Below are 24,708 nucleotides of genomic sequence, written 5' to 3'. Positions count from 1 at the left end.
TCGCGTGAATACGAATCGCTACATAGGGTTTTAAAAGCACGTAATTACAAATCGCGATATTGGATTTTTGAATCTCATAAATAAGAATCACAATGTACGACATTTAAATCGCCTGATTAAGAATCGCAACGTTCAACTTTTAAATCAGGTAAAAACGAAAATCAATGTTTGAGGGAGGAATGAGGACTTCAATACTTTCGCTTCGCGGAAAATTTAATTCCTCATAAAATATTTTAACTTGTGCAAAAAAAAAAAAAAAAAGAATTTCAGCGGAAATTAGCAGGAAAAAATGGAAAAATCTGAAAAATAGCGGAAGTCCGCTAATCCGCGGAAGGATCACATCCCTATTAATACTGATTCATTAATAATTTACTTCTTTTTGCCCTGTAAAAATAATGCATATTTAACTAGTAAGTAAGTGAAAGACTTCAAGAGTGTATTTGTTTTATGTACTCAAAAGAAAGAAATAAAATATCCAACTCTGATTTATGCTTTTAATTTAGTTTTAAGATAATATAATGTCAAGGTGAATGGAAATTGTAATTTTTAGTGAATGCAAATAAACACAATTCTTGAAGATAGGATACTAATTTATTATAAAAAAATATATCACAGATAAAAGTATAAATAAATATAAAATAATACTTTAATCATTACATCTTGCAATTACAGTTTATAACAAAATCTAAATTTATGAAACGAGATATTTGCTGCACTTATTTAAGATAAGTTAATTAAAAAAAAATGAACTGAAAAATTCTCAGTTATTAATTAGTGTTTTATATTATTTAATATTAAGCAGCTACATTGTTTATGATGAATTTGTGCATATATTTATTAATTTTTTTTTATGTCTAAATATAAAAAAGCTAACAGTATAAGATTAAAATTTTCAATAAACTTCACCAGTAAAGTTTTCAATTTTGTTAAATTGGTTCAAAGATAACTAAATTTATAAAAAGTATAACAAAGTTCATGAACACCGGGCAATATAAATATAATAGAATTTAAGTAATTGAATGACAGTAAAATTAATGTAATAAAACATATATTAATTTCATTTAAATAGTTTACAATCGTCATATTATAACATTAACAATAAAGTTATAATTTTCATCAATTGTATGAGTAATTTGAAAAAATAAAATTAGCAAAATTAAATGAATTATTGATATAATAAATAATAATATGAGTGAATGAAAATAAATACTGTGAGTGATCATCAGCTCTTATAACTCAATAGTTATTAAAAAAGAATGTAAAATTCTAAAAAAGGACATTTTAAAATATAATATAAACAAAATTAGGAAGTATAAATAGACTTTTTATAAAAGAAATAACAAAAAGATTGCACTTATTTCAAGAGTTCTATAATCACCATCCTTAACATACATTGATAAAATCCCGTCCAAAAATAAAATAATAAAAATGTGAAAAAATACTTAAAATCTAACAAAATCATTATCCAGTTAAATTACGGAGAAGCTGGAAATGACAAAATCACAACCCAGATACTTGTTGAAGCGGTTCTTAAAGAAAAACAAACACCTTTACACAAAAATAGACTTTCATAGAATTTGAACAGATAATTTATTTAAAATGCCTATTATGATTGTGCATGATTTTTATTTGCCCACTATCATGAAATTGTGTATGAACAATCACTATTGTCTTGGGCTCAGGTTTTTCATAGACTAACACATAAATCAACAGAAAAGTATTATTATTATTATTTGAAAAAAGAAGGAAGTATTAAAAAAATATTAGTAATTCAAATGGCATGTCTAAAAGGCACTATTGCCAAGTCTTTTTCAAAAATAAGTATAATAAGTGTTCCTGTAAATGTTGCAAGCTGATGGGCACCTGACAGAAATAGAAAAAGAGGGAGACCAAGACTAACAGGGCAAAGATGCATCAAGGAAGATCTCAGAAGAGCAGGATTAACTGGATGGGAAATAGCGTGTTCCTTGGCCAAAGACAGGAGTATGTGGAGAAAAAGACTCAAGGCCTTATGTGCCAGTTCGGCACAAAGAGGATAAGAATAAGAAGAAATAAAGAAGGAACACAATTATACAAAAGAAACAAGATTGCCTCTGAATCCTAGATATGCTACCGAAAGATAGCAATTTTGATTGTGCAATGATGTATTCCTAAGATGATGCAACAAAAGAAATTGATAGATTTTTTTTTTAATATAAAAAATACAACATAGGATGCCCTTCAAATTCGGTAATTTATAGCAGAATAAATTTAAAAGCCAAATAATTTAGTAAATGAAAACCTCAAGCAGTTTTTCATTTTGTTTTGTACAATTCATCTCCAACGCGGTGTGTGTCTCTCTTTAGCTCTAGCACCAGTTTTATTATAGTCACCTTTAGATTTAACGCTTTCCTTTTCAGTAACAGTTTCTGATACATTAGAATCTTCATCAATTCTGAAATATAAGATTTAATTTATGTTAATGCAATTATGTGAATGCAAATAAAAGGTATGTCATTATGTAAAACACACAATTGAGATGTTTAATCAAGGGTTGTTTTATTTCCTCGAAAATTNAGACTTTTTATAAAAGAAATAACAAAAAGATTGCACTTATTTCAAGAGTTCTATAATCACCATCCTTAACATACATTGATAAAATCCCGTCCAAAAATAAAATAATAAAAATGTGAAAAAATACTTAAAATCTAACAAAATCATTATCCAGTTAAATTACGGAGAAGCTGGAAATGACAAAATCACAACCCAGATACTTGTTGAAGCGGTTCTTAAAGAAAAACAAACACCTTTACACAAAAATAGACTTTCATAGAATTTGAACAGATAATTTATTTAAAATGCCTATTATGATTGTGCATGATTTTTATTTGCCCACTATCATGAAATTGTGTATGAACAATCACTATTGTCTTGGGCTCAGGTTTTTCATAGACTAACACATAAATCCATAGACTAACACATAAATCAACAGAAAAGTATTATTATTATTTGAAAAAAGAAGCAAGTATTAAAAAAAATATTAGTAATTCAAATGGTATGTCTAAAAGGCACTATTGCCAGGTCTTTTTCAAAAATAAGTATAATAAGGAACACTAAGAACGGATAGAAACAATCCTGTAAACGTTGCAAGCTGATGGGCACCTGACGGAAATAGAAAAAGAGGGAGATTGAGACTAACAGGGCAAAGATGCATCAAGGAAGATCTTAGAAGAACAGGATTAACCGGATGGGAAATAGCGTGTTCCCTGGCCAAAGACAGGAGTGTGTGGAGAAAAAGACTCGAGGCCTTATGTGCCAGTTCGGCACGAAGAAGATAAGAATAAGAAGAAATAAAGAAGGAATGCAATTATACAAAAGAAACAAGGTTGCCTCTGACTACCCAAATATAGCAATTTTGACTGTGCAATAATGTATTCCTAAGATGATGCAACAAAAGAAATTGATAGATTTTTTTTATATAAAAAAAGACAACATAGAAATGCCCTTCAAATTCGGTAATCTATAGCAGAATAAATTTAAAAGCCAAATAATTTAGTAAATGAAAACATCAAGCAGTTTTTCATTTTGTTTTGTACAATTCATCTCCAACGCGGTGTGTGTCTCTCTTTAGCTCTAGCACCAGTTTTATTATAGTCACCTTTTGATTTAACGCTTTCCTTTTCAGTAACAGTTTCCGATACATTAGAATCTTCATCAATTCTGAAATATAAGATTTAATTTATGTTTAATCAATGCAAATAAAAGGTATGTCATTATGTAAAACACACAATTGAGATGTTTCATCAAGGGTTGTTTTATTTCCTCGAAAATTCTCGAAGATATACATTATTAAATAATATACATTGTTATACATTGTTAAATAAGACTCCGAAAAGTCTTTTAAAAAATATCAAAATTATAAAATAGCTGTACAATTAAAAAAATTTAGTTGCTAATAAAAGAAAATCGAAACATTTTAATTGAAAGATCTTAAATAATCATATGCATGTTCTTTAATTATAATTTTTCTTTTTCTAGCAATTTTTTAAAAATGCTTTCAATAATATATATAAAAAAGTATTTCCAAGAGTATAAATTGAAATTTATAAACTTAAATATTCAATTAGTAATAAAATTATAGAGCTTTGTTAAAGCACAGTGGAAATTGAAATATTGCAGTGCAAGAATTGGACTGTAAACCCCTTGATGCATACCGCATTTACTACATTTACATTTTCATCATATCATATGCACGTTCTTTAATTATAATTTTTCTTTTTCTAGCAATTTTTTAAAAATGCTTTTAATAATATATATAAAAAAGTATTTCCAAAAGTATAAATTGAAATTTATAAACTTAAATATTCAATTAGTAATAAAATTATAGAGCTTTGTTAAAGCACAGTGGAAATTGAATTATTGCAGTGCAAGAATTGGACTGTAAATCCTTGATGCATACCGCATTTACTACAATTACATTTTCAAAAGAATTTTCTGAAAAGTTATTTATCAATTTCGGCAATGCTTTTATTTTAAATGCATTTGTACATTATAAAAACCGGTTAAAATTTGCCATTTAGCTTTTTATTTTGTAAAAATATGTACATCATTATATTTTAAATTTTTTCTTAAATGCTGTATAACTTTGAAATATAAAAAATTCTAAGAAACTGGCATATTATAATACAGTATATAAATACAGTTTATTCTTCTTATAAAAATATACAAATGTTCAACACGAAAAAAAAGGATCCCTCTTTAACAAAGAAAGATTTATAGCTAGAAAACATTTATAATTTATAAAAAAAACCATGGAAAACTGAATTTTTTTTTTTTATATAAACAATATATTAACTGACTTCTATAAGCAATATATTAACTAACTTATATAAACAATATAAGTTAGATACAATATAACTTCTTATATAAACAATAACGGATTTTTAAAATAACTAAAAATCAATCGAAACTTTTTTTTTTAAACTAATGTACAAGAACATAAAAATTAAAAAAAATAAATAAAAATAAGACCTTGTAAAATTATATTACGCAACATGTTATGTTCAGTGTGTATAGAATACCCTTCTATTATTAAATAAAGAGAGTTTTACTGTTTTAGATGAAGTAGATTTGATGCAGTGTATCAAAAAAAAAAATCTAGTTTTTCGAAAATCTTTTATAAATGTAACTTTTATTTTAAAATGAATTTCAAAACACCTATTTGCATGACAAATTTATACTTAGCTTACTGAAAAAATAAAAGTGATATCTTCAATAATAAAAAAATAAGAAGCATTTCAATTAGTAAAAAGGAAATTTCTCCAAGTTTTTTAAAGAAAATTTTCTGATTATTTTCGAGGAGGTAACAATTCTTAAAAAGTAATAAGAGGTGATAAAAATTTTAAATTTAAAGTTTTTATTGGGTGAAAAGATTTATTGTTTATAATATTTCAAAAATAAAATTATAAAGCGTTTAGCATAAGGAGCGTGGACGAACACAACGGAAGTAAAAAACTGCTTTTATTTTGATAGGTCGATTCCATACTAAGAACGATCTTTGGATTCGAAATCATAATTTTGATAACTGACAATAAATGGACAATCATAACTTGGAGAACTTTATGAATTTATGTTTCTCAGCCAAGATTGTATTGGATTTTGGTAGAATAAAATCGTCCCTCACATGATGAAACGCAAATTAATATACAGCTGCTTTTGAGGAATTCTAGTTAGATGTAAACACCAAAAAAGCACTAAAAAGTTATATTTTTGTAAGAAAAACCACAACCTCTTTTGTTAAAAATCATTCATAACTTCATTGATAATACACATAGAGAAATTCTTTTTTCCCTGTGTTTTTAGAATTATTTGAAGTTTTTTGTACAAGAATTGAACAGATACTCCACAAAATGAAAGATAAGGCTTTCTGCATTCGAATTCTTCATAAATCTATCAAGCCTTTTCTCCCCCTCTGCTGACCCTACAGGTGGTCCTCACAATGTCTAAGCCCCCATCCTGTAGCACCCACCAGGTGGGCAACCACAAATGATTTTTAGTTAAAAAAATTTTGGCATGTTAAATTTCATTGGTAGAATCAAACTTTGTGTGCAGGCAGCCTTAATTTAAGCAATGACATTTTATTCCATACTTTAGTCAATTTTTGGGTAATGTGATCCTTAACATTAAAAAAAGAATTGATCAAACAAAACTTACAAAATATCAAAATTTCCAAGCATAGACTTGTCAGGATTCTTATTCCACTTTGTACTATAAAAAAGGAATACATTGTAATTAACTAAAGGAATAATTCATATCAGACAAATTTTGATATAAAAAATTAACTTTAAATGATTATTCATATTGTGAAATAATTAATGTATGATAAATGTGCCAATAATTGAAAATTATTAAAAAAACAAACAAACATCAAAAAAATAATAAAATAAGCTTCCAAGAGATTAAATAAATGATACTTGATAATTAAGTTAGTTTAATATTGCTACATAAATTTTTATTATCAAAATTTTACCTAGGATACTCTCCATTTTCTAAACAGATATTGAAAATGTCTTCAATCAGTTTTTGTTTCATAACTCGATCATTTGCAGTGGTAGCAGTCAAGGATGGAGAAGCATTTACTTCAATTAGCCAAGGCTTTAAATCATCACTAATTATAATATCATACCTAAAAGATAGATGCAAGATGAAGGCATTCAAATTTATTTGTCTAATTTTAAGTGGACCATAATTTCAATGATCTTCATGTTATTGTTGTTAATTTCTGAGCATAAGAAGTGTTGTTACTAAAGATTTCTAAGCAAACAATAAAAATATTTAATAAATAAAAAGTCTTATAATTGCTGTAAATAGTAATTTAACCATGAAGAAAAATAAAGCTTTGAAGAATAGAATTGCTCATAATACATTTCCCATAATATTAAGAGAAAATATCCTTTAACGGTACAGATATATAAAAGGTACGAAACACACCAACTAACTGAAACAAAACACACTTTAAGCATTTGATAAATTTTTCATTGTTTTGATCTGAGTTTAAGGCTGGAGACTTCACTGAACTATTTTTCTTGAATTTTTTGCTTATAAAATCTGAACAACAAAAACTGGCTACATATATAATAAAATTTAGAACTTCATTATATTTTTAAGAGGTCATTTAAAATTGAATTTTAACAGCAAGTATTAAACACTTAGATAATGAAGTTTAATGTTTTCATGGATTTATTTCTTTCATTAATCAAGTCATTTGACATTAAAAGCTAAAACCACAACAACTTTCAAGATAAGTCAAGCCTAAAAGACGCTGCATCATAGCAATCAAGACACAATAACATCCAACTGTAATAATTTTTTTTTTTTTTATCAAAACAAATCAAATGTGTTGGCAAAGATAAGAATCATAAAAAAATTCAGAATTTTAATTTTCGAATAAATGACAGACTTTACATGATAAATAAATGACAGACAATATCGTAACAGACTTTCTAAATGAATTTGGAACAATAAAAAAATATAATATACCCATAACACTCGAAGCAGTGGCGATCACTAACCATAACGCTCTGTAAAAAGGAGAAAAAAAATGTTGTAAGGAAAATGACAAAAACTGGAGACAATATTCAAAACCTAAAAGTCTAGCAAAACTTACAGCAACTGATTTCAAAGAATGTAAGATGAGCCATCTGATATTGTCAAACAATTTGTCTGTGACCTATATAAAAGATTGTCATTTTATTACATTTATAAAATGAAAAACATGAAATACTTTCAACAAATATGAAATACAATGAATATTTATAAAAACTTACGTCTTTTCCTCTAGTTCCTTCAAGATATAGCTGCAAATTATGAATTGCCCATTTTCCACCATGAACACTATTATATTCGTCCTAAAAAATAAATAATGAATTGTTTTATTTATTCTGTCAGATATTTTTTATCTATAGATAAAAGTTATGCCAAAAAAAATTTTTTTTTTGAGAGCATAAATAATGAAACAACTTAAATGCTTTTTATAGAACCAGGAATTTCAGTATACTAAAAAGGATAAAATGAATTTATTTTTATCACATATAAAGTGAAAATGGTTCTGATGTTTGCAAACTGAATTTTAGTTTAAAAAAACATGTAATACAATATACAGTANTCAACTTGGCAGGTTTCACTGTATTTTAAAAAATTACCTTATTTTACTAATTAAAATCAAGTTTTTATAAGTCTATACATTTGTGTTTGATTCTTTTTTACATTTCGCAACATATTAAAAAAAAGATTAATTTATTAAGTAGTCTATAAATTTTGTTAGCTCTTATTTTAATATACAAACTTTCATCTCTGAGTATTTAGATACAAATTCATACATTAAAAATGTACAGTAAAAATTCAAAAAATAAATCAATTCTAAAATTTGAAAAGTTTTAATGCAAAGCTATTCAGGTTTAAGACAGTCTACTACATTACTTATTTACATCTAACATAGATGGTGGTCAACATTATAGACTACATAGTGCGGTCCATAATAAATCCCACTTGTTTTTATTAAAATATCCCTAAAAGTCAAATTTTTTCTACATTATGTAGGAAAATATGATTATGGTTTATAATATAATAATAAAAATGATATGCGAACAGATACTAAATTATCCTTGGTACTATAAAATGAGGTCCATTAAAAACCACACTTCAGTTTTCTATTTATATTCCCCCCTTTCCCCAAATAAAATTTCTTTTTAGGGCAGACTAGGTGTTATTAATCATGTTTTTCTTATTATTTCCAGCAATGCCATTAAGTATAACAACTAATTAAATATAGTAAAATAATTAAAACAATAATTTTTTCCCCACACAAATTGCGAAGTGGGGTTTATTATAAACACGGGATAAAAACTTGAATTTTGAAATATTTTTTTTAACTATAATGACATTTCTCGGAATAATTAGATTACTAATACATAAAAGAAAGGACAAGTGCTTAAAAAAAATTTTTTTTTAAGAATTTTATGAATAGAAAATTATTTATTACTATTAGTGGGGTCCATAATGTACCCATTTTGCTGTGCAAAGATCAAATTCTGAAGCAAGCAATGAGCCGAACATGCTTTAATAGGGACTTTTAGAAAATGTCTTATACAAAAACCAATCATGAACTATAAATAAATAAAATAATTTAAAAAACACAATCAAAGGGTTTAATAGAAAAATGAGTTAAAAACATCACATTTTGAGAAATATTAGTAGCTGAAGAAATTAAAAGCCGTTTACAAAATATATTTCATCATTAGAGTAGCATTTAATATGCACATCTCTGTAAATACCATGCATTTAAAATTAAAATTTTTAACATCTTCAGACTGTCATTTAACATGTTATTTCACAAAGCTTTTCAAATATGAAACATAGTACAGATATTAGGTAACTTACAGCTTGTTTTTGTATAGAAACATTTGTCAAGTGCACAAACATGTTATCCAATTCTTTGATATTACCAGAATACTTCACGTGACAAAACCGACAAAATCCTAAACGGTAACTGAAAAATACAGTTTAAATGACAAAGCAACAAAATCAAGTTATACAGAGATAAATTATCTATGATACAAAAAAATGTACAAATAAAATACAAAATAAAAATATGCTATTAATAAATCACTATGGGTAAATAATAGTACATATGCCAAATAACAACAATAACTCCTTCCTAATAACAAATTTAATAAAAATTAATAATTAAAATAATAACTAAATCACAGAAAAAATTTTAGAATTAAAATTTTCTTTTTAATCAATTATCCTTTTAAACGCACAAATTTTTTGAAGGAAAAAAATTTTTTTTCTTTCAAAAACACATCTTAGAAGATTTTAGAGAAAAAAAATAATAACATAAAAAATACAAAATTAATCAAATTTTTTTTTTTTTTTAAAAAAAAATTGTATTTTGATACACATTACAGATGAGAGCCAAATATTGCAATCTTGCTTGTACAATGCATAAAAAAACAGACTACTTTGAATAACATTAGATTCTAATGATCTAAAATCTTCATGTTCTAGGACTCCATCATAATGGTTCGAAGAGGTAATTTCAAATATGCTAATTAATAAGTGCAGACAATATTTTGTAATTATATTTGGACAAACAAATTTTATAATTGTTAGCAAAACACTTTATAATTCGCTTAAAAAGTTCTCGAGCTATAGCGAAATATGCTAAAAAGTAAAATGAACTAGGCTTAAACTTTGGATGGCTCTCCTAACTAAACTATGGGGACCATATTTTCCAGATTGTACCCTTAATATTTTGGGGGCAAAGAATCCGAATCTGTCGAAAAAAGGTATGTTTATTCAAAGAAAGTACGTTTTTGTGTCTAATTTCACAACTTAAAAATTGTTTGCACTAAATAATCAGCATATTGGAGGTTACCTCTTTAAATACCTAATTAAGATTGAGTTCGAGAGCATGAAGATTCAATCATTAGATCAAAAGTTATTCGGAGTGGTCCGTTTATTTCTTTGTGCACTGTACATCTACTTTTATTATCTCTATTTTCAAATTGTTGTTCTGAAATATTACATAATTTTACCATTGAAAATATTTATTTAAACTTCTTCAACAACAACAATAATAATAATAAATACTACTTGTTTAAAAACTTCATTCGCTTCAAAAATATATAAATAACAAATAACAGTCAAGTGCTAAAATGATTATAAAACTCTGTGCTAGAAATAAATGGACTGTTATTTCTTTTTGTGTATTTTTGAAGGCAATGAAGTTTTAATTCAAGTGATATCTTATTGCTTTAGTTTCTTGGAATTATTTATTAATAATAATAAGTATTCATTAAAAAAAAAGTATTCAAAACTTAGGAAAATATTGAATTAAACTATAAAACAAACATTTGATATTTCACGAATAAATCATAAAATATAAGAAAAAAATGATCTGATAAAATAAATTCTCAAAATCATGACAGGGGTTATTACTAGGGTAGATGGCGTGTTGTCGTTATGTTCTTTTGCTCTTTGGTAAAAAGTTATTACATTTTTGAAATTTTTTTTTATCACTTACATCATAATTATGCAAATAAAAAATATCAACGAAAAGTTTTTTATAAGCTTTTTATATTGATATTTTCAATTCTTGATCACTATATTCGAGAATGAAAATTAATGCAGCATAAAATAAAACCCTGCTTAACTTGAGCACACACACATTAAGGGCTTACTCTTACATTATAACAATTTTATTTTATATATTCAGTTGACAATTATTTAGCAAGTAAAAACATAATAGATAAAAAATATACGAATAAACTGAAATCCAAGAAAATCATTCAAGCTATCATTTTACAGTCAAAACTAGAATAAAACACGAAGGGACCAAAAACACTAATGTAAATCATGGGATTTAATTTTGTTTCCATTGATTTAATATAAAGTAAGAACATTAATTTCAAATATTCTCTACAACAATATAACACTTTCTAAAATTTTATTGCCAGTAAATGCAATTATAATATGGTATGGTTGACGCTCAATATAATGAGCTCTGTCGTCCAAACAAAAATGGAGGCTGTAACCGAGGTTACTATACGACAAAGATATGAAATTAGAGCAAATTAATTACTTATAATTCAAACATACTGGACTTATTTTGAGCAAAACATGCTAACATTGAAAATAATTGTGAAACTAGTAGAATAATTGGCATTAACATAGTTATTTATTCCAATTAAGTGCAGGCATTAATATAATAAAGTTTAGGCTAAGAACACATTTATTTTTTTTAAAATCACATCTTCTAATATTACACATCATTTTTAGAAAGCCATTAAGTACTTTTGCTAGATGCTGAAATTTTCTTTCATGAAAATGATGGTGTGAGCTAGTCTGCTGTCTTTTTAGAATTATGTACATCATGATTTTTAATTATTATAAACAACGTTACTTAATATTTTGAATATTTTAAGTAATTTATGGTTTTGGAGTGATTCTTCTATTCAATTTTTTTCAAAACCTTTAATTTCTATCCTAAGCATATAGCTTTAATCTTTTAACAAGCAGCAATATTCGCTAAAAATTATTATACATCCTTGATAAATGTTAAGTTTAAAAATAAAATTATGAAGAATATGAATGCAACTTGCTTAAATTCTAAAATAAACCACCTCTTACAAAACTTAAAAAACAGAAAATACATTATTCAAATGAGGAAAACATGATTGATGAATTTATTGAACCGTTTGAAAAGAAATTTACAAAGGTTATGAATGTATGCAGAAATGCAATACACAGCAGCACAAGGATGCAATATACACTTCAAATTCTCAATAATGGAGAGTAATCGATATTTTAAAATCTTTCTAACCACTAAATACCCCATAACCACCAAAGTTAAGAATAGGTGGTTTTGTCACTTTTTCTTCACACATAGAGATCCAATTCTTTTGAGCAGTAATGCCAGAAGAAATAGTGTTCGGAATAATTTCCTTCAGACTTAAGCAACCCATTGGCTCACTGTCAATGGAAAATGTTAGTCCTCAAAGAACCAAAAATGGAACTATGAATTACCGTTGGAACAGTTAATGAGGTTTCCTGTCTCGGTGATTATAATGGAAGGGTCATAGTAATGGAGACTCATTCTAAAAAGCATATACTGCATTTATATTTATAATACTTGAGACTAAAACACTTAATAGTATAATTAAATACCAAGAACTGAAACCGGAGTTAGTTTTCCTGTTACAAATTTACTATTTGAAAACACAATAAATTTGGGTGGGGGCAGTTATGAATATATCTTCAAAGATTTAAAGGACTGAATTTAATAAATTTTTTAAATACCTTGTAATTATGGTTAGTAATGTTCAATAAGGAAAAATCTTATATCCACAAGTTTTTGAAAAAAGCTGCTACAGATTGAAATGTTTGATAAGATTGAACAAATATACACGTGTGTGTATATATAATGAAAAAATTATAGAATAAAGATCATACACATCACTAAACAACAATTTAAAACTTAAGTCAGAATTTAAATCAAATCCACAGTAAGTTAAGAAAATATAAGAGAAATAAAACCTTCTAAAGCCCTGGTTTCTTAGGACAGGACGCCGTCAGCTGGAAATCAGCGCTAACCTCTGATTGGTCAATTTGTGAGTTTGATAGTATGCGTCATCGAACGCTCATCTTGAACTACAATTGCCGTCCAACTCAACTGCAGCTGGATTACAACGTGACGTTAATTACAGAAGCAATGGCGGACAACATCCAACAGCACATTGAAATAAGCCAAGATTTTGATTTTGTCATTAAACATAGCTTTTTCATTGAACATAGCACTCTTCATTTAGCTCAGCGATAATGAGTTTTTTTTTTGGACAAAGTCATTATTTGTTCATAAAAACACTGGTCGACAATAACAAAATCAATACAAATTCAAAATAAATATTTGTTTATGTTATTAACGCATGCGCAATGAGAGATAATGTCTGCATTGACTGCTCATGCTGAGCTGACAAAAGAGTATTTTTTTGGCATCAGCTCTATGTCAACGTCCCGCTGACGCCCAGATAAGGCACTTGTCCTAAGAAACCAGACCTTAAGAAATCATTAGAAAAAAACTCCATGAATGCTGAAAAAAAGCTATGTAAAATACTTACATATATGCTTTTAAAGGTCGAAATGAAGTTACTAAAACATAAATCCTCATGTCAAACTTTCTTCCACCAATCAATAAAGGTTTATCAATATATCGAGATATAACGTAAGATTCCTTCACAACAGCAGGATTAAAGCTACAAAAACAAACAATGCATCTAACTCTAATCCATCAAAATTTATCACTTTTTTAAACTAAAAAGATAGAATTACTTCATAAAAATTAAAGCTAGAAAAGTAAGCATAATTTAAACTTACAACATGCAAATTTTAAAGTTTTATATAAATTGTGGTTTACGACATTCGTGTAGGGAAAAATTACATAAATTAAAATATGAAAATTTTCTTTTTAAACAATGACAAACTTATACAACAAGAAATTTTTCTTCTATCAATGAATCTTCTTTAGAAGTTGTAAAGCTAATTTTACAACTTTTAATGTCAAACTATTAAAATTAAGAAATAAAAAAGTAAACAAAATACCTAGTACTGTCTCTAGACCATCTTTTGAGTTGAGAGAGTTTGTTAATTAAAAAGATACCAACTCCTTGAGCTGTAATAGATAAAATAAACAAAAATGGTTACCAAAACAGCTAATCATTTAAAAGAATATAATTAAATTTAAGTAGAAAATTGTAAAAAAAAGTTGTTTTTCACAGTTCATTTATAAGAGGGAAGGTAATTGAAATTAAAAAAAATTACAGTTTTACCAAGATATTCACAGAAAATTTATTCCTCACTGTTGTATAAACATCCTGGTTCAAGTAATCTCAAAAAATTAGATTTTGCCCAACTGTTAAAGCTGATTAAAGATTATTAAATAAGGCTTTGGCTATGTTTTTTTTTCAATAAAATAAACACTGATAATAAATGCAAATTACATTTTCCACAGGGCTTCATGATCCAAGTACTAGAAGGATTTTTTCTAAATTCTTCAACAAACATGTTATAATCAGCGGGCAATATAAAAGTAACAGGTATGAAATCTGTAAGTAAAAGGCAAAAAAAAAAGTACACGTTTTTAGTTAGTTTCATGAAATAGAGAACACATGGATACATTTACAATTTCCTTTAGTTATCAAATCATAAAACAAAAATAGATTAAACTTAATTTAAACAAACTGTTTGTTGTTTGAACAGTATTTTTTAAGTATAGATTATTATTCTAACATATTATAGATAATGGCGAGTTTACTTAAAAAAAAGTAAATTTAAATAATTAAGTCAAAAATTATATAAACTCCAAAATGACCTTCAAAAGGTTTAAAGACACTATACCGATTTAGGAAACTATTTAAAATAAAATAAACATACAATATATATCAATCTATAAAATGATAAACTGTGTAACTATACCTAAGTGAACATATTTTCCATTTTCATCCTTTTCAGATAAAGGACTATTTTCTCTTTCCATTTCTCTACGATATCGCTTGATGTTTCTAACCATCAAATCTTTCCGAGTTAATTCATAATGATTAGGATAATGGTTAATTATTCTAAAAAATCATAAAATAATTTTACCATGAAATATACTTCAAGTAGTTTACATCAGCAGTACAGTAAAAGTCTGACTATTTGAAATTTGACTAATCAGAAAGCTCAATTGTTAGAGTTTTCGGAAATTGAGTGTTTCTAACAGACTTATTATTTCTTCTATCATTCTTTTCATTAAGGAATAGCACATTTTCTAGAAAATACAGAAGTTTTCAGCAAGGAAGTTGTATTTAAAAGTTTAAGATGGGTTTTTGACCCCTCCCCCCGTGTTTTTGATTTCAAATTTGAATTTACAGTTTATTTTTATAGCTGTTACTCTTTCATTGTGTTTAATAAGTCTTAAGTAAAATTATAGTTTATTTGCCTTTGTATTGACTTATTTATCTTTATGCCAGGTGGCATATGAGGCCACTTATTTCTCTTAACCTTTAATACTTTCCTATAAGCTGAGATTCAGCTAAACTTTTAATTTTTAAGAGTGTTTTTATTGCAATGTAGTATTATTTAAAGAAATACAGTAATGTGGAAAACAGGTTTTTTATGTCATTAAATAATTAAAGCAGACGGTAATTAAGTAAATGTTATTATCATAGTAAAGAATTAAAAACTATTTTTTTGTTGCGCTTTGTACCATTTAGGTAATTGTCATTATTCTATACATAATAATTCAACAGACAACTCAGTTTTATCTTTTTTTATAGGTGTTGAGTCCAAATTTTTAAAAATTGTTTAATGCTAAGACATGGCCCCTTTTTCAGCAGATAAGTTAATGTATAAAACTTAGATTTTCAAAGATCATGTATTCAGAATTCTTTACTTGTTTGTAATATGATGGCTACCCAATATTTCAGATAGTCAAGCTTTTGCTGCAATTGACAAATGCGGAATAATTTTTTTTTGTTAAAACCAAAATTAATGGAAAAATTATTAGTATTTTTCTTTGTTTATATCTAAAACAATAAGACGTAATAATATTTTAAGTTGAAATTTTAATATCATTATCAAATTAAATGCAAAAGTTCTATAATGCATGGAACTTTGAAGAAATAAAAATAATAAATTAGTTAAAAATATCATTCCAAATGTTAGACTAGCAGAGCTATAACTTTATAAAAAAGTATATACTAGTATACACAATAAAAAATGTATGAATCCAATAATTATATACCAAAGGTACTTTTCTAAAAAGAGTATAAAATCTAAACTGCAAAACAAATTTCTGTTATATTTAGCTTTCAAATAAATATACTTTGCAACCCTGTGGTAGAATTTTCTTGGGATTTCTGCAACAAACCTCTCTAGCACTAATATCTATCTGCAAGATGCTTTTAATAATAACAAGTATGCATGTTACTAATTGAATTTGAAGTAACAGAAACGTTGCGTTCACAATAAAAAAAAAACTTTTGAATAAAATAATTTAATTTTTAAATGAATATGTAATGTTTTTTTTACATATTATTTTAATACAATGGCGAGATTCTCCCATTTTGTACAAAGAAATCACACTAATTATTTCCTTTTTCGCATCTCATCAAAAAAAAAAAATTAAAAATCTTGTAATCCGTAGCAGTGACTGCTGAAAACAAGATCGACGGCGAAATCACGCTGATCGGACTCTTCAAAGGGGGGGGGGGTACTAAATGCTTGTTTCGTTTCGAGATTCGGTTGTTGTAATAAATAATATCGTATATAAAATATAGGATTTTAAAGACTGTGTGAAATAAATGACCTCCCCCCCCAAAAAAAGAAAAACGATAGAATCATTGCTTTAAAAATTAAATATTCATAAGCACAATTCGAATTCCCCATATTGTCAGAAATATATCGGGATACTTAAAAATCACGGGAAAATCAATATCAATAAACTGCCGAAAATACAATTTAAACACTACATGGATTTGTGGTAGTATTGGCATAAAGTGAGAGCGTCAAAAAGAGATTATTTAATAGTGCAATTTAAATTTTACGTGTGGAAATAATATTGACTAAAAAATAACAAGAATTTTAAAAATCCCATGGAATTCAGTAGCATAGCACACATAATAAAAAGCCGAAAAACAGTGAAATCTTCACAGTAAATAATTGATTTCAGTTTCGAGTATAATTAAATTGTATAAAAAACATCGGGATTTGTTTCTGTTAAATATATGAAAATAGAGCGTGGATTAACAAGAATATTGGTGCAAAATAAGCGTGTCAAAAAAATGATTTCTGGAGGGAAAAAATCGTTCAACATTTCTGCAGAAAAGAAATTATTTATTTATTATTCTACTTTTTTTTATTCTTAAATTAGAATAGAAAAATCAGAAACATTTCTTTCCTCTCTGATGTGCTAAAAAGGCATCTTTTAAATATAATTTTAGAAAAAAAAAAATTTCTGCAGAAAAAAAAAAACCAAAATTCCTTACTTCCTAACAGAAAATTTTTTCTGCAAGAACTCAGCAACATTCTGCGACAATGTCGCTGTGTCGCCGCGATTCTGCCGCGGGGCTTTGAAATTAGTAATATAATTCTGTAAAACCAAAATTGCTAAAGAAACATGCTTTTATTTAGCTATTCCACTTTACTGTTGCAAACTTTTCTTTTTTTAATTTCAATTACATTATTATTTTCTAATGGAAAGGTATTGCAAATATCAAAAAAGCAAATATGTCAACACAAACAAGCATGTCTATATTGGTGATATAATTAACAAGAATTAATAAAATTAATATTTGTTGAGGAAATTTGCATTTTTTAAACAATAATAAATATAGTTCCCCCCCCTCTAGTAAATAGATTGTAATACTTATATAATAATTAATATATAATAATTGATTTTAAATAAAGAGAAATTAAATTTATTTTTGAAGAATTTTTTAAGATGCAATGTTTGTCCGCATCTATTTAATAATAATATATAAATATATATTTTGGCATGCTAAAAAATATATACATGAAAAAAATGCCTACATTAAACACAGAAATCAGTATTAATTTATTGAAAAATGTTTAAAGATTTATATATTAGTATGCGGAATTTCAAAATGTTTGAATAAGTAGAATTTTGTACCAATGTACAGAAATGTGCAAACAAATGCTTACTTAGACACATTATATTTTAAAAAATGCATAAGAAAATAAATGTCTAAACATATGAATTTTTGTTTTTATTGAATATGCATAAAATGAATTCTTTATAAATGCAAAATTGAAATTGTAAAGGAGCAGCCTTTTTATGGCAGTTAAAGAAATCAATTTTGTGTTTTAAAAAATGATTTGCTTATCTAAAATAAACATTTATTGTCAGAGTTAAATACATTGTAATCAATTGAAATGCTACACACAAAAATTAAGATATAAAACAGTTTAATTTTACTAAAACCCACAATCTGCAAAAATATTTTTTAAATAAAATATACTTTTTCGTTAAGCTAAATTTTAATTCACTAAGAAAATGATAAAATGCTTACATCTTTAAAGAATTTCAACTAATATAATTACACATTTCCCTTTGAACTAATCCAACTATTAACAACATATCTTTATCTTTGCTACTGGGTACTGGGTGTTTCGAAATTATCAAGCAAAACTTTAAAGGGGGTAATGAGAACCAAAAAAAATATATCTTTAAGATAGAATATATGTTCTACCATAAAATATACTTAGAGCTGTTTTTCAAAACTCTATTGCTGCATGAAATAATGTCTTCTTTTCTTCAAATATTATGCTATTTTCATAATTATGAGTTTGTAACAGCTATTCAGATCTCATAGGTCAAGGTATAGCCGATTTTTAGCCAACATTCTCTATGGTAATTCTGAAATAGCTCAAAACATCAAAATGAAGAAAAGCTTTTGAGAAAATGAAAAAGGTTTGCGATAAAATTTTTAAAAAATTACTCCATTGCTACATCTAGGCTGATACGAATTTTCAAAAATTGTGGATAAGTCATTGATATTTCATTCAGTTTGACTATTTTTATCTAGGAAGAAAAATTTTGCCAAATTGTCAATTTTTAAAAGAAGATTTCATTACTTTTAAAATATTTAAACTGTTTCTTTGTTCTGAAGCCTAGATAATTCTTCGTGGTATAATTGCATAGGTAATTTAAAATTATAGCTTTGTCTCAAGTGTGAGGCACTGAAAGTGGCTATATTTTTCTAGACGAAAAAGAATTTGAAACACACTCTTAAATGTCATAATGGAAGTCAATATGAACTGAAAGTAAAAGCAGCATTTACTTGCTAGAATAAAGAATATCACGCAGAGCTATACAGAGAATATCCTCAATTTGATGGGAAAATGTCCAGGTCAAGGTTTTGACTTAACATTGCTTTGAATATCACATTTAACTGGTGGCGAATAGATTTTTAAGTTTGTCAACAAGGTAGTTGCAATTGTTTATTCTGAAAATAAATTGCTTTCTATACAGTCTCTAATTCTATTTCTTATCATATATATGAGGTAGACATCTGTAAATGTTGCATTTGTATAACAATAACATTATAAAATCCAATGAGCAAGCAACACACTTACTCATAAATGAGGCTGATTACTAGGACATTTGCCATGTTCTTGACGTTGCTTAAACCTACTATTTCTAGACACAAGTTACAAGCTTATTCTGGCTCTCCTATATTAAAGTTTTTCCAAATATTTTTTGATCCCTTGCTGTAAAGCATTTATTTACAAAATAAAACAAAATATCGAAAGTTACCTGCTTAGGTATTTTAATTGACATTTAACACATTTAAACACAACACACTAACATGTTTAACACAACATTTGCTACTTACTGATTGTCTGATAATCTATAACCAGTGTCAACACTAAAAATATTTCGAACAGTCAAAACGGAAGACCTGCATTTAAAAGATAATTTCAATTATTAAAAGTTGGGTAAGCATAACCTGATATCAATTTGATCTTTAAACAATTCTTCAAAATATATATCTTAAAAACAAACAGTAGTTAAACAATAAGCACCAGATTCATTAACAAATTTATGCTCAACTCAGAAGAATTAGAAAAGCTTGACTCACTTAAAAATTTTTTGCATAAAGTAAAAAATAAGTTTTGTTTGGTTCTTAATGTTGCACTATAGCTGCACTAATGATGAGATAATATAAGAGGTAGTCTGGCATTCATCATTAGTGACGATCATAACCCAATATTGGTTCATGATATTTAGGCCACAGAACTAAATGATGGTATTAATTGCCCAGACTTTGCATCACACTTCAAACTGCATCTTTACAACTACTTTGTCACCATTAGAAAAAAAGAAATCCGATTTAATTAGCCTCATAAAGAATCTAAACCTATTCTAAGCCATGGAAGATGAAGGAGCTATCCACTATACCAACCAGGCAGCAAAAATTAGAAAGTAAGAAGATAAATATCTAGTGATGTGAAAATAACTTTACTTATTGCTTAAAAATAAAATCTGTTTTTGATTATACTTGTTAAGGTAAGAAAAATATTTTTATTTTTATCTGTAACATTTCAGTTATAAAATAACTAAAAAAGAATCCGTACAACACATGACTTTTTTTACTCAAAACAAAGTAGTAAATTAAAGACCTATGAACAAATGCTTTGTAGAACACAATACATAAATTAGGAAAAACAACAGAATATAAATAGACTTAAAAAAATATAGAATAGAGCATAGTTTAAACATGATTGGAGGGAGCAGAAAATTAAACATTTAAAAATATAAATAATTGTCTTTCTTAATTCATTATTCTAAGCAAAAAGATTTTCTATAATTATTGATTCACTTGGTTAATAATAGATTCAAAAATGCAAAAGCTTGCATCATTTAGAAATGTTATCATAAAAAGTGTTTAGCGTATGGAATTGTATGATCTTAATGAGGAGAATCATTTAAAATAAATAAATTTTTCTTTTTGTAATTTGTGATTGAGACAAAAAGGGGAGAACTTGTACAGCCTTTCCGTAAAATTTCCTATTAAAAAAGTGGAACACACATTTTTTTTGTAGATTTTATCTAGAGATTGTAGAACTTCAACAACAATTGTTTGATTTTCTCTTGCTCGTTTATCTGCAAATCCCATTCGACCAAGCCTAATGTTATGCATATATAGTATCAAAGAAGGATATCTAGTAAAAATGGCTTATTCCTATTTTGCATTTCTATGTAATGTCCTACAAATTGCTAAAATGAAGGTTTTATTTTTTTGAATGATTCTACAATTTAAATGCTACACTTCAATGAATTTTATAAATTTTTCCTCTAATATAGGTTTTTTTTTATTACCTATGTTTTTCTAAATAATATTATTTTCAAATTTTTTTTTTCATAGACAGTAGCATTGAAATTGAGTTTGCTATTTTTTACCAATTATTTCATATAGTAAAGCTAAAAGCACATACTTTTTTTTCTTCTGATCACTTTTCGTTAACTTTTAGATTAGTCAATCTATTATTAAAGCATTTTTTACCTTATATCGGTAAGTTTGTTTCCTGCTCTTCTTCTTTCATTTTAAACTTACATAACTTTTATTCATTCATTTTCTTTACAACAATTACATAATTTTTATTCGTTTTTTCAAGGCATAGGAGGATTATAAAGAGTAAATTTTCTTTAGGATAACTATTCTTTATTTCAAAATGCCTCTGTCATAAAGAAATGCATCCTGAAGAGAATCCCGTCAAGTTTTTATTATATTTCTAACTCTGTATTATGTGTATGTTTGTATATATATATATATATATTCCATTTTTGAACTATTTCTTTTCTGAGTATTTTTTTCATGAAGTTCTAAAATGTTGCTTCCTGTTTTCGGATTTGTCCTGTTATAAAATTCCTATCGGTTTTATGTCAGGTAATAATTTATTATGATTTATATTGACAAGACACAAACAATTGACAAAAAAGAATTGAAGAAATGAAAGATTAATAAAATATTCATAAAGTAGGACAACTATAACACGCATTTCTACAGAAATGTATTAAATAAAAAACTTTTTACACTGTTTTTGATGTAAAAATTTTTTTAAATGAAAAATTATGAATAAGTGAACATAAATAAGATATTCTTACCAATAAACATTCCAGTCATCATCTGGACCAACTGGTATCCATCCTCTCTTTTCAAAATTTGAAATGAGGACAGATTTATCCATATCACAACAATACGTTACTTGTGGAGAGGACATCTTTGAAACAATTTTATCTCTAAAAAGAAATATAATGTTTAAAATAATTTTAAATAACATTTGAAACAGAATGCCGACAAATTATATTAATTGAATACATTCAAAAATTTAAACAATGTTTTAAACCTTTAAAAAAAATTATGGATTAATTACTTAAGTTAAAAAAATAATTAAGATAAATTGTCACACTCTTAAAAGATAATCTGATAATGGAAAATAAAGAAATATAAATTTTCCACAGCAATGAAATATTTTAAATCATGTTTTATTAACCGTAAAAGTTTTAACTCTTTATAAGCTGTAAGAAATTTTGACATAAAATATGGTACAAGGTGCCTTTAAAACTTTCAGGTCATCTTATATTTACTAATAGAATGTATTTGATTACATTAACAGAGTGATTATTTATCTTTCTAGTATATAAATATTATACTTTAAATCTTCCACCAATTACCATAAAATCAGTGACACTTAATAGAAAAGCAAAAGTGGGTAACTGCATTAAAAATCGGTGGCTTCGCATCTTTTACAAGCCTATCAAAGAATTGTTTTAAGTTCAAGGGAAATTGCATATTTTTGAATTGTTGGTTGTAGCTATTTTTTAATTATTTAAGGGCAAATGTAAAATTCCTTCTCATTGCAAAAAATTTGCATGAATTAGATTCATGAAATTACTTGCGTTGAACAACTTGATCGCCCAAACTGCTCTTTTTGTACTGAACTACTAGCTACACAACTTTCTTTATAAAAGTAGCAAACCATAGAACAAACTATAAAAAAGTAGAATATAGTAGTTTTGCTACTTGTAGGGCGCTAATTCCGAGAACTACTTCAATTACATTCTGAATTTGATAGCAAATAATTTCATTTCTTATTAAACTAACAGGACATTTATTCTTTTCTGAAAGAAAAAAAATATATTCAACCAAATCAAGTCAAAATAGATTCGAAATAAAATATATATTATGTAAAAAAGTAACTAATTTTGATAATAAAAATACACACACTAAAACAACTTATATTAACTTGATTATTGACATTCGAATCGAATGGGTACACAAAGTTTCAAGAGTATTCATTTCATATAAACTTGCTTGTAGCTTACATAGATCAGATTTAAGAGTAAGCTGTGGCCAGTGCCTTAGCATTTAAAATTCACTAAAAAGCCGTTTTCGCTGTATGTGTAAAATTCGCGGATGTAAATGAGCATCAGATTGGTAAAACATGTGTGGGAGAGGAGTATTAGACCATGTCAACCTTCATCTATGAAAAGGTACCCCGACATAGAGTCGAGTTAACATGTCTTATATACTAGTGAATTGTAGTTGCAATTTTGTAGTGGTAGATACGCTACAGTATTCCCCCACCAGAATTATATCTGTGATAGAATTCGATGAACGAATACCACTAGTTGATTCATTGCTGTTTTGTGAGAAGCCGGGAGAGCTGTATTAAGATCACCATACTTTTTGAGTGCTGAATGTGAGAGGTGTATTAACTTCACTGTCGTAGTCGCTCCTGTGTTGCCATTAGCAGTCGAGTGTATGCAGGCCGACGTTGTGTGCCCGAGACTGAGTAGCAACAGTGCGAGGAGGTGGATAATGTTGCAGTCACAAGTAGCAAGTCAACTATTCAATGTGGGCCATCCAACGAAGTAGGCGTTACTGCCGATGTAAGCGTATCCAGATCAAAGTGGGCGTTTTTTGCCAAGGTAGGCGTGTTCACATCACGTTCGGGTCACCAATGTGGGGAAAGGAGTATTAGACCATGTCAACCTTCATCTATGAAAAGGTACCCCGACATAGAGTCGAGTTAACATGTCTTATATACTAGTGAATTGTTGTTGCAATTTTGTAGTGGTAGATACGCTACACATGCTTTTAAAAAGTTTCCAAAAGATGTCGTTTTAGAAAGTTTTTCGTTCGCATTTGCGGGCGAAAAAAAATTGCACCTCTGGGGAAAAAAAAAAGAAAATCTGAAAGAAGATATTAAAAGGCCAGGGTCTTAGGTATTTCAGGGAAACTGTCCATTACATTTTTTATTTGAAAATACAAAAAAGAATAGTCTGAATAACATTCACATAAAAGTGAATCAAAATTATTTTGCATACAAATCTACGTACTGTATAACTAAATTGTAAAAATATGTATTTTTTAAATAATTATTTATTATTTTTTCATTAATTAATAGTCAATTTTTTTAAACTTTGAGGCAAACAAACCCTTACATAATTTCCAACTTTATAAACTCCAGAACTGTTTATGCCAGGGGATAAATTTTGGACAATAGGGGAGAGGAGCAATTTTAGCTAACGACAGTAAAAATATCTCAAATATTTTAATTCGATTATACGGTCGAGACTGTTGAAAAATAGAATTTTTTAAT

At 27.0% G+C, this 24,708-nt stretch overlaps 1 protein-coding gene across 2 annotated transcripts; it reads right to left on the bottom strand.

Moving 5' to 3' along the window:
* Positions 1-2,173: 2,173 nt before the first annotated feature.
* LOC107441527 (Tubulin tyrosine ligase-like 1B) lies at positions 2,174-23,397 on the bottom strand. Of its 2 annotated transcripts, none has more exons than XM_043044513.2 (14): positions 23,331-23,376; positions 22,208-22,342; positions 19,935-20,000; positions 15,013-15,155; positions 14,538-14,642; positions 14,140-14,209; positions 13,659-13,793; positions 9,418-9,526; positions 7,806-7,886; positions 7,646-7,708; positions 7,519-7,559; positions 6,509-6,664; positions 6,193-6,246; positions 2,174-2,434 (listed from the first exon to the last, which is right to left on the bottom strand). In XM_043044513.2, exons 2-14 carry the CDS (start codon positions 22,321-22,323, stop codon positions 2,314-2,316), a joined length of 1,260 nt encoding a protein of 419 aa, XP_042900447.1. In that variant the 5' UTR covers positions 22,324-22,342; positions 23,331-23,376; the 3' UTR covers positions 2,174-2,313. The 2 variants fall into 2 exon arrangements, with proteins under 2 accessions (XP_042900447.1, XP_042900448.1); XM_043044514.2 differs by lacking the exon at positions 2,174-2,434 and adding an exon at positions 2,743-3,699 and having other exon boundaries at positions 23,329-23,397.
* Positions 23,398-24,708: the final 1,311 nt, after the last annotated feature.

This window comes from Parasteatoda tepidariorum, chromosome 6 (assembly GCF_043381705.1).
Source record: "Parasteatoda tepidariorum isolate YZ-2023 chromosome 6, CAS_Ptep_4.0, whole genome shotgun sequence".
Taxonomy (NCBI): domain Eukaryota; kingdom Metazoa; phylum Arthropoda; class Arachnida; order Araneae; family Theridiidae; genus Parasteatoda; species Parasteatoda tepidariorum.
The sequence above is the reverse complement of the archived record's forward strand: the minus strand, read 5'-3'. Positions and strand labels throughout refer to the sequence as shown.